The 12,922-nt window shown below is 35.7% G+C and overlaps 1 protein-coding gene across 4 annotated transcripts in view; it reads right to left on the reverse strand.

Annotated features, from left to right (window-relative positions):
- Nucleotides 1–1,549: 1,549 nt before the first annotated feature.
- The window catches only part of DCN (decorin), a 38,317-nt gene continuing 26,944 nt past the window's right edge, over nucleotides 1,550–12,922 (reverse strand). For 3 of the 4 annotated variants that reach the window (XM_088025660.1, XM_088025659.1, XM_028105425.2), the window contains 3 exons: nucleotides 10,914–11,007; nucleotides 7,660–7,798; nucleotides 1,550–1,744 (listed from right to left, as the gene is read on the reverse strand). In XM_088025660.1, coding sequence (XP_087881786.1) covers nucleotides 1,550–1,744; nucleotides 7,660–7,798; nucleotides 10,914–11,007 — 428 coding nt within the window. The remainder of the gene's footprint in view (nucleotides 1,745–7,659; nucleotides 7,799–10,913; nucleotides 11,008–12,922) is intronic. The other variant, XM_088025661.1, reaches the window with a different exon arrangement.

Raw genomic sequence — 12,922 nt, forward strand, 5'->3', positions numbered from 1 at the left:
GCTTTTGTGTTCTGAGTAGTAAATAATGAGGGAGATTCATATTTCAACCATAAGGGAGGCCAGCTTGAAAATGTAATAAAGGAAGGCAAAGTTGAAAGAACTGCTGAGAAACTTGGCTAGAACTCTGATCAAACTGAACCTAAAGGCTCATCTAATAGCAGGACTGTTTGGGTTTTCCATTATGGTTTAAACCAGTTTGGATTTGGGGGTGCCTGGGTGGCTCAGTTGGCTGAGAATCCGACTCTTGATTTTCACCACAGGTCATGATCTCAGGCTCTTGAGATTGGGCCCCACATTGGGCTCCTCACTCAGTGGGGAAGTCTGCTTGTCCCTCTCTCCCTCTCTAACCCTCCCCCATGCGCGTACTTGTGTGTGTGCTCTCTCTCTCTCTCAAATAAATAAATAAAATCTTAAAAAAAATAACAGTTTGGATTTGGTTATCCGTATTTGCAACCATAAAACATCCAACGTTGTAGACAAAACAAACTATCCTCACATGTTTGTTTATTAGATGTTGATAGCATAAATGTAGTTTTTAGTAAATCTCCACTTTTTGTAAATCAGCCCATTCCCCAGGCTTGTTGAATGGTCTGCTTTGATAGGTCTCTATAATTCCTGAAGAAAAAATTCTAAATTTGAAGTTTTAACTAAATGCAAGAATTATTTCTAATACATCTAGTAATTATGGAAATATTCAGGTGAGCAGCCTGATTATTCGCAGTTTTAAAACTGATTTAGTATCCTAGTAACTGAAAATACCAGCTTTCTAGACCAATCAGAAGAAAAATCAGCTTTGGGCTTTATCAGCTTAGCACTGATTATAGATAATGTAAGTTATAATACACAAATGTCAAAAAACAGGAGTAAAAGAAATCTCTGAGAACTTGAAAAGATGTGCCATTTTTGTCTAGAACACAATGTCTGCTCTCTTCAGAAAATGGGGTTTAGGGAAGATTTATAATTACACTTTTATACAATGGTAATTTTGAATGTATTTGTACATTTATTTTTTTCAAAATGATGACATTAGCAAAAATCTTACATAGCCTGTATTGAATTTACATATTCAAATGAGGCTTTACCAATAATAGGGGATTAACACAGAGCTAGATAGAATTTGGTTTGACTTTATGTCAAAGGATCTAACAGCCTATGGAGCTACAGAAGATGGATACTTTTTTTATTTGATTCCTTCTAAAAATTAAACAAGAAAAGCTTTACTAAATTGTTGACATATATATATATAAATATATATATATATATATATGTTTACTCCAAATTTTATGTTTAGGGAAATAAGAGTATCTGCAATATTTCAGTTAACATCAACAGAAAGCTTCAAAAAAGAATTCTGAAAATGGCAGGCAAAATATTTTTTATTGTAGGCAATTATTTAAACTGCATATTTGGCTTTATATATTATAAATCGTGTGGGAAAAAGATCCACATTGCAGTTAAGTTTCCAGTATCTAGCTTCCATTTTTTTTTTCTTGAGCAATGATATTAATGGGATTTTGCCAGGTTATAAAAACGAGGGCTTTCTTGGCAATTATTTATAATTTCCAAGCTGGATGGCAGAGCGCACATAGACACATCGGAAGGTGGATGGCTGGATTTCCCAGTACTGGACTGGGTTGCTGAAAAGGCTCACACCTGAATAAGAGGCCTTTTTGGTGTTGTATCCAGGTGGGCAGAAGTCGTTAGGCCCAACTGCAGAGATATTGTTGTTATGAAGGTAGACAACCTACAAAATGAAATAATGGAGAATGATTATTTTCCTCTAAATAGACTAAGCCATTCATGTAAATACTTTATTCTTTTCCCTTTATTCTTTATCCGTGACCCTTTCTCTTACACTCTCCACCCAACCATCAACAAATGCTGCTAGCTCAGTCTTCAAAATGTACATGTAACCCAGTCCTTCTCCCCGTAGTGACTCCTAAAACATTGTCCCAAACTGCCATTATCTCCTTCTGGAGGATTGAAGTCATCATTCCTACTTCCTCTTTTGCTCTAAAATCAGTCTTCCTTCCTTCCTTCCTCCCTCCCTCCCTTCCCTCCTTCCTCTTTTTCTTCCTTCCTTCCTTCCTTCCCTCTTTCTTTCTCTTTCTGTCTTTCTTTCTTTTTCTTTCTTTCTTTCTTTCTTTCTTTCTTTCTTTCTTTCTTTCTTTCTTTCTTTCTTTCTTTCTTTCTTTCTTTCTTTCTTTCTTTTTTCTCTTTCTTTCTTTCTTCTTCCTTCCTCTTTCTTTCTTTCTTTTTTCTTTCTTTCTTCCTTCCTTCCTTCCTTCCTTTCTTTTTCTTCATAAAGCAATTATTTTAAAAAGTAAGCCAAGTTATATATTCTTTGCCTCAACACTCCAGGGGCTTCCTGTCTCATGCAGAATGAAGTCCAAAGTTCTCGGATTGGCTCACAAACCTAACAGGATCTGAGATCCTTCTGCTCTGACCTCATCTCCCCTTACTATGCAATCTAACCACTCTGGCCTACTTGCTTTTCCTCTATTACAAAAATCACAGTCCTTCCTTAGGTTGGCACACCTTGTTTCTTCCATGTGAACTGATCTTCTCCAAGATGTCTATGGGGCTTACTCCCTCATGTAATTCATGTAACATTTTCTTACCAAAGACGTCTTCCCTGACTATCCAATTCTGCCATTCTCTGCCCCAATTCATTTCTTTAAATCTTCATACTAATTGTCACTATATAGCTTATTATATATTTATTTGTTTTGTCTGTTTTCCTCCTCTAGAATAAAAGCTCCATGGAGGAAAGAAACTTGTTCTGTTTTGTTTATGACTATATCTTTAGTGTCTACTAGAACAGAGTAGGTTTTCAATAATATATGTTGAATGAATACAAGAATAGATTCATGTTATTTCATAAATTGTGTCTACATGGAATATTATGTTTTCAGGGCAAAGATAAAATGATGTACCTTTTAATTAAATTAGACAAAATGAGGAAGTAATATATAGTGAAGAAAAAGTGTACAGGCAGTATTAGAATCAAAATAATCACAAAACCTAAGAAACACTGAGCATTTGGAAATGAATAGACCTAGAAAGTTTTAATAAAAATGTACTGTGTGTTACAAATTCTACTTATGAATATACTTCTACTGTTCAATAGAGTTTTCTCTGAAATGTATTTTATGATTACGTTTAAGATAATGGTAACTTGTTAATAGATTTTTCTCAGGGAAATTAAATATCAGACTTATGAAAAGGACTTTAGAAATGGGTTTTTACTTCCATTACGTACATGTGAATTCTGAAGAGCAAGAAGTGACTTATACAACCAAAGTTAAAATATAGTAAAAAGGCAACAATTTCTAAAGTACATTATAAAACCTATGAGGTTCTCCCTCATAGTAATTAACTTAAAATATTGTTCTATCTGCCAGAACACTCACACTTACATGCAGGTGAAAGGGGCCTTGTTTAAGAAAGAGTTTGGAAAGAGAACAATAGATATCACATAAAAACGGAAATGAGGAATATTAAAGACAAGCAATACCTGCGAGTACTTTTTTTTTTAATTCTCAAACTGAAAATTTCTTTTCATTTGCCATTCTTTAATTCCTAGCAATGATTAGCAAGAAAGGGGAGATATGTTTGGTTAGAGTTTATGACTAATACTGAAGACGATGGAAAATAATATCAAGACATAAAGCAAGTATTAGTCTGTGTAAAAAAGAAAACTATATTCCTAATTCATTTTATGAAGTCAGTATTTTCTAATATTAAAGCCAGACAAAAATCATCACACACACACACAACCTACAATCAAATATTTATTTTTAATTTTTAAAGATTTTATTTATTCATTTGAGAGAGAGAGAGAGACAGAGATAGAGAGAGAGCACAAGCAGGGAAGAGAGGGAGAAGCAGGCGCCCTGCAGAGCAGGGAGCCTGATGCAGGACTCGATCCCAGGACCCTGGGATCATGACCTGAGCCAAAGGCAGACATTTAATTGACTGAGCCACCCAGGCACCCTCAAATATTTCATATAAACATAAACAAAGAACTTTAATAAAATATTAGGAAACTGTATCTCCTAACATAAAAAAAAAGACTATACACCATGGCCAAGACCGAGCATGATTTATCTCTGGGATGTAAAACTCGTTTAACTGGAAATTAATTAATATACCATGTTAAAGGAATAAAAGGCAAAACCACATGATAATCTCAAACACACAAAAAGCATTTGAATACACATTCTTGATAAAAATTTTCAATAAGCTTAAGAATAGAAGAGAACTTTCTCAACTTGATAAAGAGCATCTACAAAAGACTTGTAGTTAACATCATGCTGAAAGGTAAAAGACTGAATGTCCACCTCTCTCTTAAAATTGTAAACAAGGCAAAGATGTCTAATTTCATCACTTCTATTCAGTATTGCACTGGAGATTCTAGCCAGTGCAGTGAAGCAAGAAAAATAAATGAAAATAATTCAGACAAGAAAATAATAATTAAAACTGACTTTATTCGCAAATGACATGATCCCAAACATGGAATATCCAAAGAAGTGCACAAAAACTGCTGCAACTAAAAACGATTTCAGCACAGTACCGGGATAGACGATTGATATACAAAAATCAATTGTATTTGCATATACTAGCAAAAAACAATTCAAAAATGAAATCAAGGTTAATAATTCATTCACAGCAGCATCAAAAAGAGTAAAGAAAATAAGGATACACTTAATAAAAGAACTGTAAGATGTGTACACTAAAAATGAAAAAACATTGCTGTGAGAAATTAAATAATATGAAATGGAGATATTCTACGCTTATGAATTGGAACACTCAATATTATTAAGATGACAGTTCTCCCCTAATTGATCTATAGATTCACCACAATCCTTATTAGAGCCCTAGCAGGCTATTTTTGCAAAAATGAACAAGCTGATTCTAAAATTTATATGCAAATGCAAAGAAATAAGAATAGCCAAAACAATTTTGAAAAATAAGAGCAAAGCTGGGGGGCCTGGGTGGCTCAGTCAGTTAAGTGTCTGCCTTTGGCTCAGGTGATGATCTTGGGCTCCTGGGATCGAGCCCTACATCAGGCTCCGGGCTCACAGCAGAGTCTGCTTCCCCCACCCATGCTCACTCCTTCACTCCTTCACTCACTGTCTTTCTCTCAAATAAATAAATAAATAATCTAAAAAAAAAAGATTAAAAAAAAAATAAGAACAAAGTTGAAAGACCTTCACTCCCAATTTTAAAACACAATCAAAAGCAACAGGAATCAAAAGGTGTAGTGCTAGCAAACAAAATGTGGTATATCCGTACAATGGAATGGTATTCACTGATAAAAATGAATGTACTACAGATACATGTTATGACTCATGCTATGATACCTAAGGTCATTACAATAAGTGATTCCATTTATATGAAATGTCCAGGAAAGGCAAATCCATGGAGGTGGAAAGTAGATGAATGATTTCCTGTGGCAGAAGACGAGATTGAAAATTGACTAGAAAAAGTAAGAGGTGAGAAGTGTTAGAACTGGATTGTAGTAGGGGTGCCTGGGTGGGTCAGTCAGTTAAGGGTCTGTCTTTGGCTCAGGTAACGCTCTCAGGGCTGGGATTAACTCCCACTTTAGGCTCCCTGCTCAGTGGGGAGTCTGCTTCTCCCTCTGCCGACCCCCTGCTCATGCTCACTCTCTCAAATAAATAAAATCTTAAAAAAAAAAAAAGAACTGGATTATAGTGATAGTTGAAGAACTATATAATTTTGCTAAAAATAACTGAATTATATACTTACAAAAAAGACAGTAAAGTAGGTGAAATCCCTAAGAGCATATAAGAAGGGAGGTGAAATGGATGCGTGGATAGCCAATAAGAGATGAAAAACCAAGAATGAGGCCCTTGTGTGAATGCCCATGAGATTTGCTAATATTAAACAAAGATTTCAAAATAGCATCTTTTATCATTTTTTCTCTGTGACCCACCATAGGAAACATAATACATGTATTTAGCATATGTAAATCTGTGCATTTAAACAAAGTTTTTATGAAATACTTACCATTACATTGATATTTTATTTTCCATTCATTCTAACCTATCCTAGCCTAGCCTAGCCCATAAATGTTCTTAATTAACTCATTAAACTTATTTTATTAACTCAGTAATACATCCAGACTGACATTTGAAAAACAGCAATCAAGAAGGTAAAACTGACTATTCTAGGATATAAAAATGAAAACAAAACAACTGCCCACCCCCAAAAAAATGCCCACCACCAACAGAAACCTTATGTAAATCATTATATATTAATTTCATTTGGAGTTTTTGTCACAACTCAATAAAAAAAAGAAGAGAGATTAGTAACATATTGACATAACTGACAGCAAAGTAAGGGATAAACCTATTTTGGACCCCAAGTGAAGAAGTGGAAACATTACCAAAATGGCAACTTTATAAAAAGGATTTATTTATAATAGAACATCAATGTCAAAGTATAATTTTTTAAAAAAGATTTATTTATTTATTTGAGAGAGAGAGAGCGCAAGCACAGCGGGGAGGGGCAGAGGGAGAAGGAGAGAGAATCTTAAGCAGACTCCAAGCTGAGCACAGATCCCAGTGCGGGGCTCCATCTCACAACCCTGAGATCATGACCTGAGCCTAGACCAAGAGTCTGATCCTCGACCGACTGTGCCACCCAGCCACTCCAACATATAATTTCTGAATCATCATGATTAAACTAAGTACCTATGTAAATTTCTGAAAGAAACAATTTAAATATGACCTTTAAAGAAACCAAAAAATTAGGTAAAATAAGCAAATACATAAAATCTGTGAATAGCCACATTATTAATTTTTTTAAGTACAAACTTTGAACAACATATTTGTTCTATTTCCTCAAAGTAACAATGGAAGCCTTATTTTATTATACATGAAAATATTGTTACTATTTAAACTAATGAGCATGCCTTACATTTATAGATTTATAGACTAGAAAGCTCTGTTACCACAGTGGACCACTGGACCATACCTTCTTGTCCTTATGAATGTACTATAACCCCGTAATCTATAAAGAGTTAACTCAGGCACATTGCTAGCTTAACATTCCCTTTTGACCCACCTGACATCTGTTGAAGCTAAAAATTACAATTGCTATTTTATTCCATATCTATACTTCACAGATTATATCATCTTTTTCAACCAGTATGTTTCTGGTTCGGTGATCAATGACTTCAAACTACTTTGCCTGCTTCATTAAAAATATTATATTCTGGAAGTCAGCACTATAATAAATTTAAGGTAATAGTCCTATGTTAAAAAATATCATTTAAACCTATATTTTTCAGGATGCCTGGGTGGCTCAGTTATTAAGCATCTGCCTTCGGCTCAGGTCGTGATCCCAGGGGCCTGGAATCGAGTCCTACATCGGGCTCCCTGCTCCGCGGGAAGCCTGCTTCTCCCTTTCCCATTCCCCCTGCTTGTGCTCTCTCTCTCTGACAAATAAATAATAAATGAAATCTTTTTAAAAAAAATAAACCTATGTTTTTCATGAAACCAGAATGAATATTAAAAATATCTTTCTGCAAAAAGACTTGTAAGCAAAGCTTCCCTTCCTGCCTCCTAACATCCCAGTAGGGAGTGTTCACGCCCTGGATACTCCTCACACTAGTCAGTGGTATTGCATTACCTGGATGTACTTATGCTCCGCCAGCCCACCAGGTACTTTGATAAGCTTATTGTTGTCCAAGTGAAGCTCCCTCAGATGAGGAGTGTTGGCTAGCGTGCCATTGTCAACAGCAGAGATGCTATTAAAACTCAGTCCCAACCTGCAAAGGAAAGCAGAAATGAATGCGTGCACTGCTCACGGCTGCCCTCCTCACAGGCATTTGTGTGATTTATCCAGTCAACAGAAAAGGACTTTGTTTTTGCACTTACTGCTCCCTTTGCTTAGAATGCTTTTTCCAACCTTTCTGAGCTTGGATAAAGCCCATTTGTTCTTAAGTTCCCAGCTTAGAGTCACTCTCTTTGAAATTCCTCTGACAGGCATCCCCTAATAAATGTTCCTGTTGTCACCCTCTTAAAAAACTCAAGGGACTATGTACTTGTGTGTATCTCCTAGAGAAAAGTGACTGTCTTGTGGCATACCCAGTATTAACACAGCTTGTTACGATCAATGAATAGCTGTTGAATTGATTTCTCTGTATAATGAATATAATGAATTCACGCCAGAGAAAACTAAAAGGAATACTATTATCATCTTGGTCACTTTGGAAATCAAATAATCATATGTTTATTATATAAATGTATTCACTGGAAATAAAAGGCAGAAGGATCTAATGAATCAATAAACGTCCCTGCCAGGAAGGTTAACAGAATTAGCATCTTGCTTTCCTTTATCAGTGACCATCTGTTACTATCAGAATTTGCCCGGTGCCAACATTCCCAGCTTCTGGCCTTGATCTCTGACCTACGTGTCTCTTTCTTGGCCCCTAGGACATTTCTTATACAATGCCACTCAAAGGTTTGGGTTACATTTTTTAAATTAAATGCATAAAAGGTCAAACTTCTGCAGCTGTGAGGTGTCTTCCTAGTAAATGGGATTCAAAAGGCAGAAGTCGACTTGGAGATAAGGTTAATGTATTTGGCATTCTGGGGATGTATGACTCTCTGGCAAAACCAGGGTGCTGCCAATTCCAAAGGGCAGAGAGAGGATCCCAGGGATGAGACAACAAGGTCATGAAAGAGAGCCAGAATTCTAGCTCCAAGAGAAAGAGGAAGAGTCTACTGGGCTACTTCAAATGTAGTGGAATAGGCTTAGGAACTTTCTATAGGATGGTTTTTGCCTGCCTTCAGGTAGTTCTCATCTTTGAGCCTTTCTGGGATTTAGATTTTGGTTTATGTAACCAAAGTCTTTCAATTTTAATCATGGCTTGGTATTTCAAATAACTGAGATCACAGTATATTGATTTTAGGCTATTAATAAAACTGTTGGTTTATCTTAGCTATGGATCGTTAACGTGGCATCTTGGCCGAGAACATTTTGTTTTCCCCTCAGTCTTAGATGTTTATCTCTTTTGTTTCTGGTCTTTTCTTTTCTATTATAGAAACATGTCTCCTATTCCTTACAACACTTCAAGTCCCATATCCAATTTTGGGCTAATCCAGTTTTAGAATATGATATTCCTAATAATTGATTCAAAGAAACTTCACTTTTCTGATGATTTATTTATATATTCAATCAATAAATGTTTTTGAGGACCTAGTACATTCGAGATATTATCCTAGGCTTATGAAGGCGGAGGACACACAGCTCAAAAACCATGATTTTTTCCTCAAAGAATAAAATCCACCTGGTAAGGGAGATGATCGTAGATGTATACATGTGTAACAGAAGGAAAGTTTGCCTGAAAACCATCTCATATTTTTAGAGAGAGGCATATACTATTTTCTTCCCACTTTTTCCCAATAACTAATTGGGATATTTGCCCTGCAACAATGTTCCAAGATCATTTTTTTTTCTTCTTTTCACAGTTTTGATGTTCAACACCAAAATACCTCTCATGTTCCAACATCAGTGAAGAGTAAACCACGTGAGGATGTGATGGTTTCATAGACAGATTTTTCTGGACTTGATTCCAAAAGGAAATTTGTTTGATAAATTCAAGAGTCAGAAAAGTTTGCTTGGCCACCTGAGTCAGTCTGTTCCAATTTAGTGAATGGAATTTTTAAAAAATCTCCATACCACTTTCAGTACAAAATGAATTTTTCTTCTAAAAAGGCACAAATATTATTAACAATTTACCATATTTGGAATTAGATTATTGTTCGCCTCTACCATTATTACTACAACTACTAGCTGTCCTAAAGACAGTTCTATGCAATATGCAGTGTAACGTATCTTCCTGCGTTGTTCTGCAGCAAGAGGGACAAAATCACAGAGAAAGGTCAGTGATGCATAATGCTATTTTGAAATATATTTGCTGTATTAGAGACTGTAATTCAAATATCTTTAGATAAATGGTTTCTTATCATTTGAGACACCAGGGTAAGATGCTACAGCTAGAATCTCATGGACACGCTCACCTTCAGCCCTCACTATCCACTGGCTCATGGGAAATCTCCACAGAAATGAGAAAAGCTGTATTATACATCATCTGGTCTTAGCTCATTCTCAAGGATAAATGATATATTTTATATTTATTTATCTACCATAAAATGTATAAAGACCAAAGTGGAGTGAATCAATTTGGCATAACACCGTGCTCCTTTGTAAGAACATTCAGTAATGCCGTTCAAGAGCCGAGTGTTTCTTGAAGATAAAGCAAATAGTTTGCAAGCATTCCCCTGCTACATTACTTAACCAGATTGTTAATGTAGGAAGATTAAAGTTAGGCTAGAAAGCAGGAAAGGAATGAATGATTATCTACCAGGAAAAAAAAGTTAATCTTCTGGTAAAAAATAAATAAATAAATAACTTCTTTTGTTAGCCTACACTGAATGTCCAGAGACATTTTAAACTCTTCAAAGAACAGAAGCGAGAGAATCTCATCATAATTATTCCCATACTGTAGGGTGGGATGCCCAATATGTCCCTGTCTTGGTAACTTCCATTTTAAAGCATTTTCAAATTCTGAACATTGTGTTATAATTTACTTAACTTTCTGTAAATGCTACTAAGTTAGAACATATTGAATGAACATACTGATGTAATCGGATACCTTGTACAGAAGATATGTCTTAATCTAAAAACAATAGGGTAGATAATTTTCATGGTTATGGTAAGTACGTGATTTCATTGTATTTTAAAGAAATAATTGGGCCTGTTGAGGTTTGAGGTTGTTAGGACCAACAACAAAAACAGTCAGCAACCACCCATTGTGTTTCTAATACGGAGCTTGCAGGCATTTTTACTGATAAAAGGTCATGAAAGAATATTATTACTTAGCCAAATTATTCAGTCCTTTCAGGCTAGATGCATCAACTTTGGTGATTTTGTTGCCTTCAAGATGTAATTCGGTAAGAGAAGGAGGAAGACCTAGAATAGAGGAAAAAGGAACGTTAAACTAGTAGAGAAATGTAATTACAGGATGTAGACAGACTTAACGAGCACCTAGGCCACCAATTTGCTGAAAGACATAGTTTCAAAGGATTTGCTTTTTATCTTTTCCATCACTTTGCTTTTTATCTTTTTCTTTATCCCTTTCATAATAATAGATACTTCTGGAAGTAGGACAAGCACTTTTTAGTCTCCTAGATGGATTTTAACAGAAACATGGACTGTGTTTATCACATAGTAGATTTTTGTCCTAGTAATTGTTAGGATACAATTGTAGAACTGAGGTCAAACCCTGAATCTCATTAATTTCCTACACCATTGTTACTAAACTAATACTGTTACTGGTAAGAGACCACAACCATAAAATGAAATAAGCATTTGAAATGTAATAAAGACATGATGTATAAGTTAAACCTATATACAAATTTAACGAGGTATTTCAGTAATGAATCTCATTAGTAACTAACACTTGATAAACCGCATTGGCCTTAGTCTTAATCAGTTTTTCCATCTTAAAAAACAAACAAACAAATGAAACAAAACTCAAATGTCTCCACAACACGGATGTGTAGGGAGAGCTAGAGCTTACTTGGACCTTTTAAATCAAGACTGTTTCTTTACACAAGAGGAATGCAGAGGCTTAGAATGAAGTGATCGGCCATATGTAGACCACCTGGGGAAATAATTTTAGATCCAAAGTATCCGTGAAACCTCTGGATAGTACTTCTCGAAGGGCTGTGATTTCTAAAAATGTAATAATATTAATATAAAAGTTTAAGTATTCTATTTTCATTTCCTCCTGCCATCTGAGGATATATGATGTTTTTATACAGCTTTTTAAAGAGCATATTGTTCCACTTACAAGAATAGCCACAACTACAAAGAAACGAGCAAATTGGTTACATGTCGAACTAACATCTGCTTAGCAGAGAGTGTTGGTTATTTGTCCATAAGGAACAAAGGTGGAAAACTGCAGGTTATGTTTGGTATGAAAATGTTCATGGCACACCACTGAATTCTGTCAATACCGTCTCTTTCATGTAAAAGTTTAGTCCATATTTGATTTGAACTTATTATTTGTTTCTCACTAGCACTATGTTTTGTGCGGGAGATGCTAGGCTATTCAATGAAAGTCTGTCATGTAGCGAACACTGACACTGGCACTTTTTCTAACTTAGCTCATTTAATTTTTTTAGCTTACAAATTATTTTTTGTGAACCTCCCTTTCATAGACGAAGAAACACAGACTCAAAGTTCCAAACTTGAGAGGTTATCTAGCTGCCAAGTAGGGAATGTAATATGCTCCCAGATGGTCAAAGGGAGTTAAAATAGCATGCTCTTAACTGAAGGAAATGAAATTGAGACAGTATAGGAAAAGCAAGAGGGACTTAACTCCTGTAGAGCCACTGGTCTGAGGCAAAGGTTAAATGTTTCCATACGCTTAGAGACAAATACCTCCTTCTGGGAAAGCGAACAAACAAGATAATAGTCATTAGGAGTAATGGCTGTCTGGGCAAAATTAGAAGTAACAATTTAAAGCCTGCTTGCACAAATATTTCTGTTTTCCAGGAGCCCTAAAAGAATGTCAACCGTGGAGAAAGGCATTCTGTGATTGCCTTGTGTCCACTGAGAAGTAATGACCACAAGTTAATGACCATGGGATTGAAGAATGCTTCCCTACTTCTAGTCCCTCACCCTCTGGAAAATTGCCTTTTCCATTCCTTGCACAATACCCCTTCAGAGAGCGACGGTCCTCTTTGCTGTCGGCTCCCTTGTAGGCAAGCTATCTCTAATAAACTCCATCGGCTTTCTTTCTCTTGAGTTCAGTGTTCATTTCTATGACCTGGAGGCCCATGAACCTGGTCTTGGGGTCCGGTAACAAAATCACAACTGC

The sequence above is a fragment of the Eumetopias jubatus genome, unplaced genomic scaffold (genome assembly GCF_037043125.1).
Source record: "Eumetopias jubatus isolate StellerSeaLion01/CBP00866 unplaced genomic scaffold, mEumJub1_p1.0 scaffold_8, whole genome shotgun sequence".
NCBI lineage: Eukaryota > Metazoa > Chordata > Mammalia > Carnivora > Otariidae > Eumetopias > Eumetopias jubatus.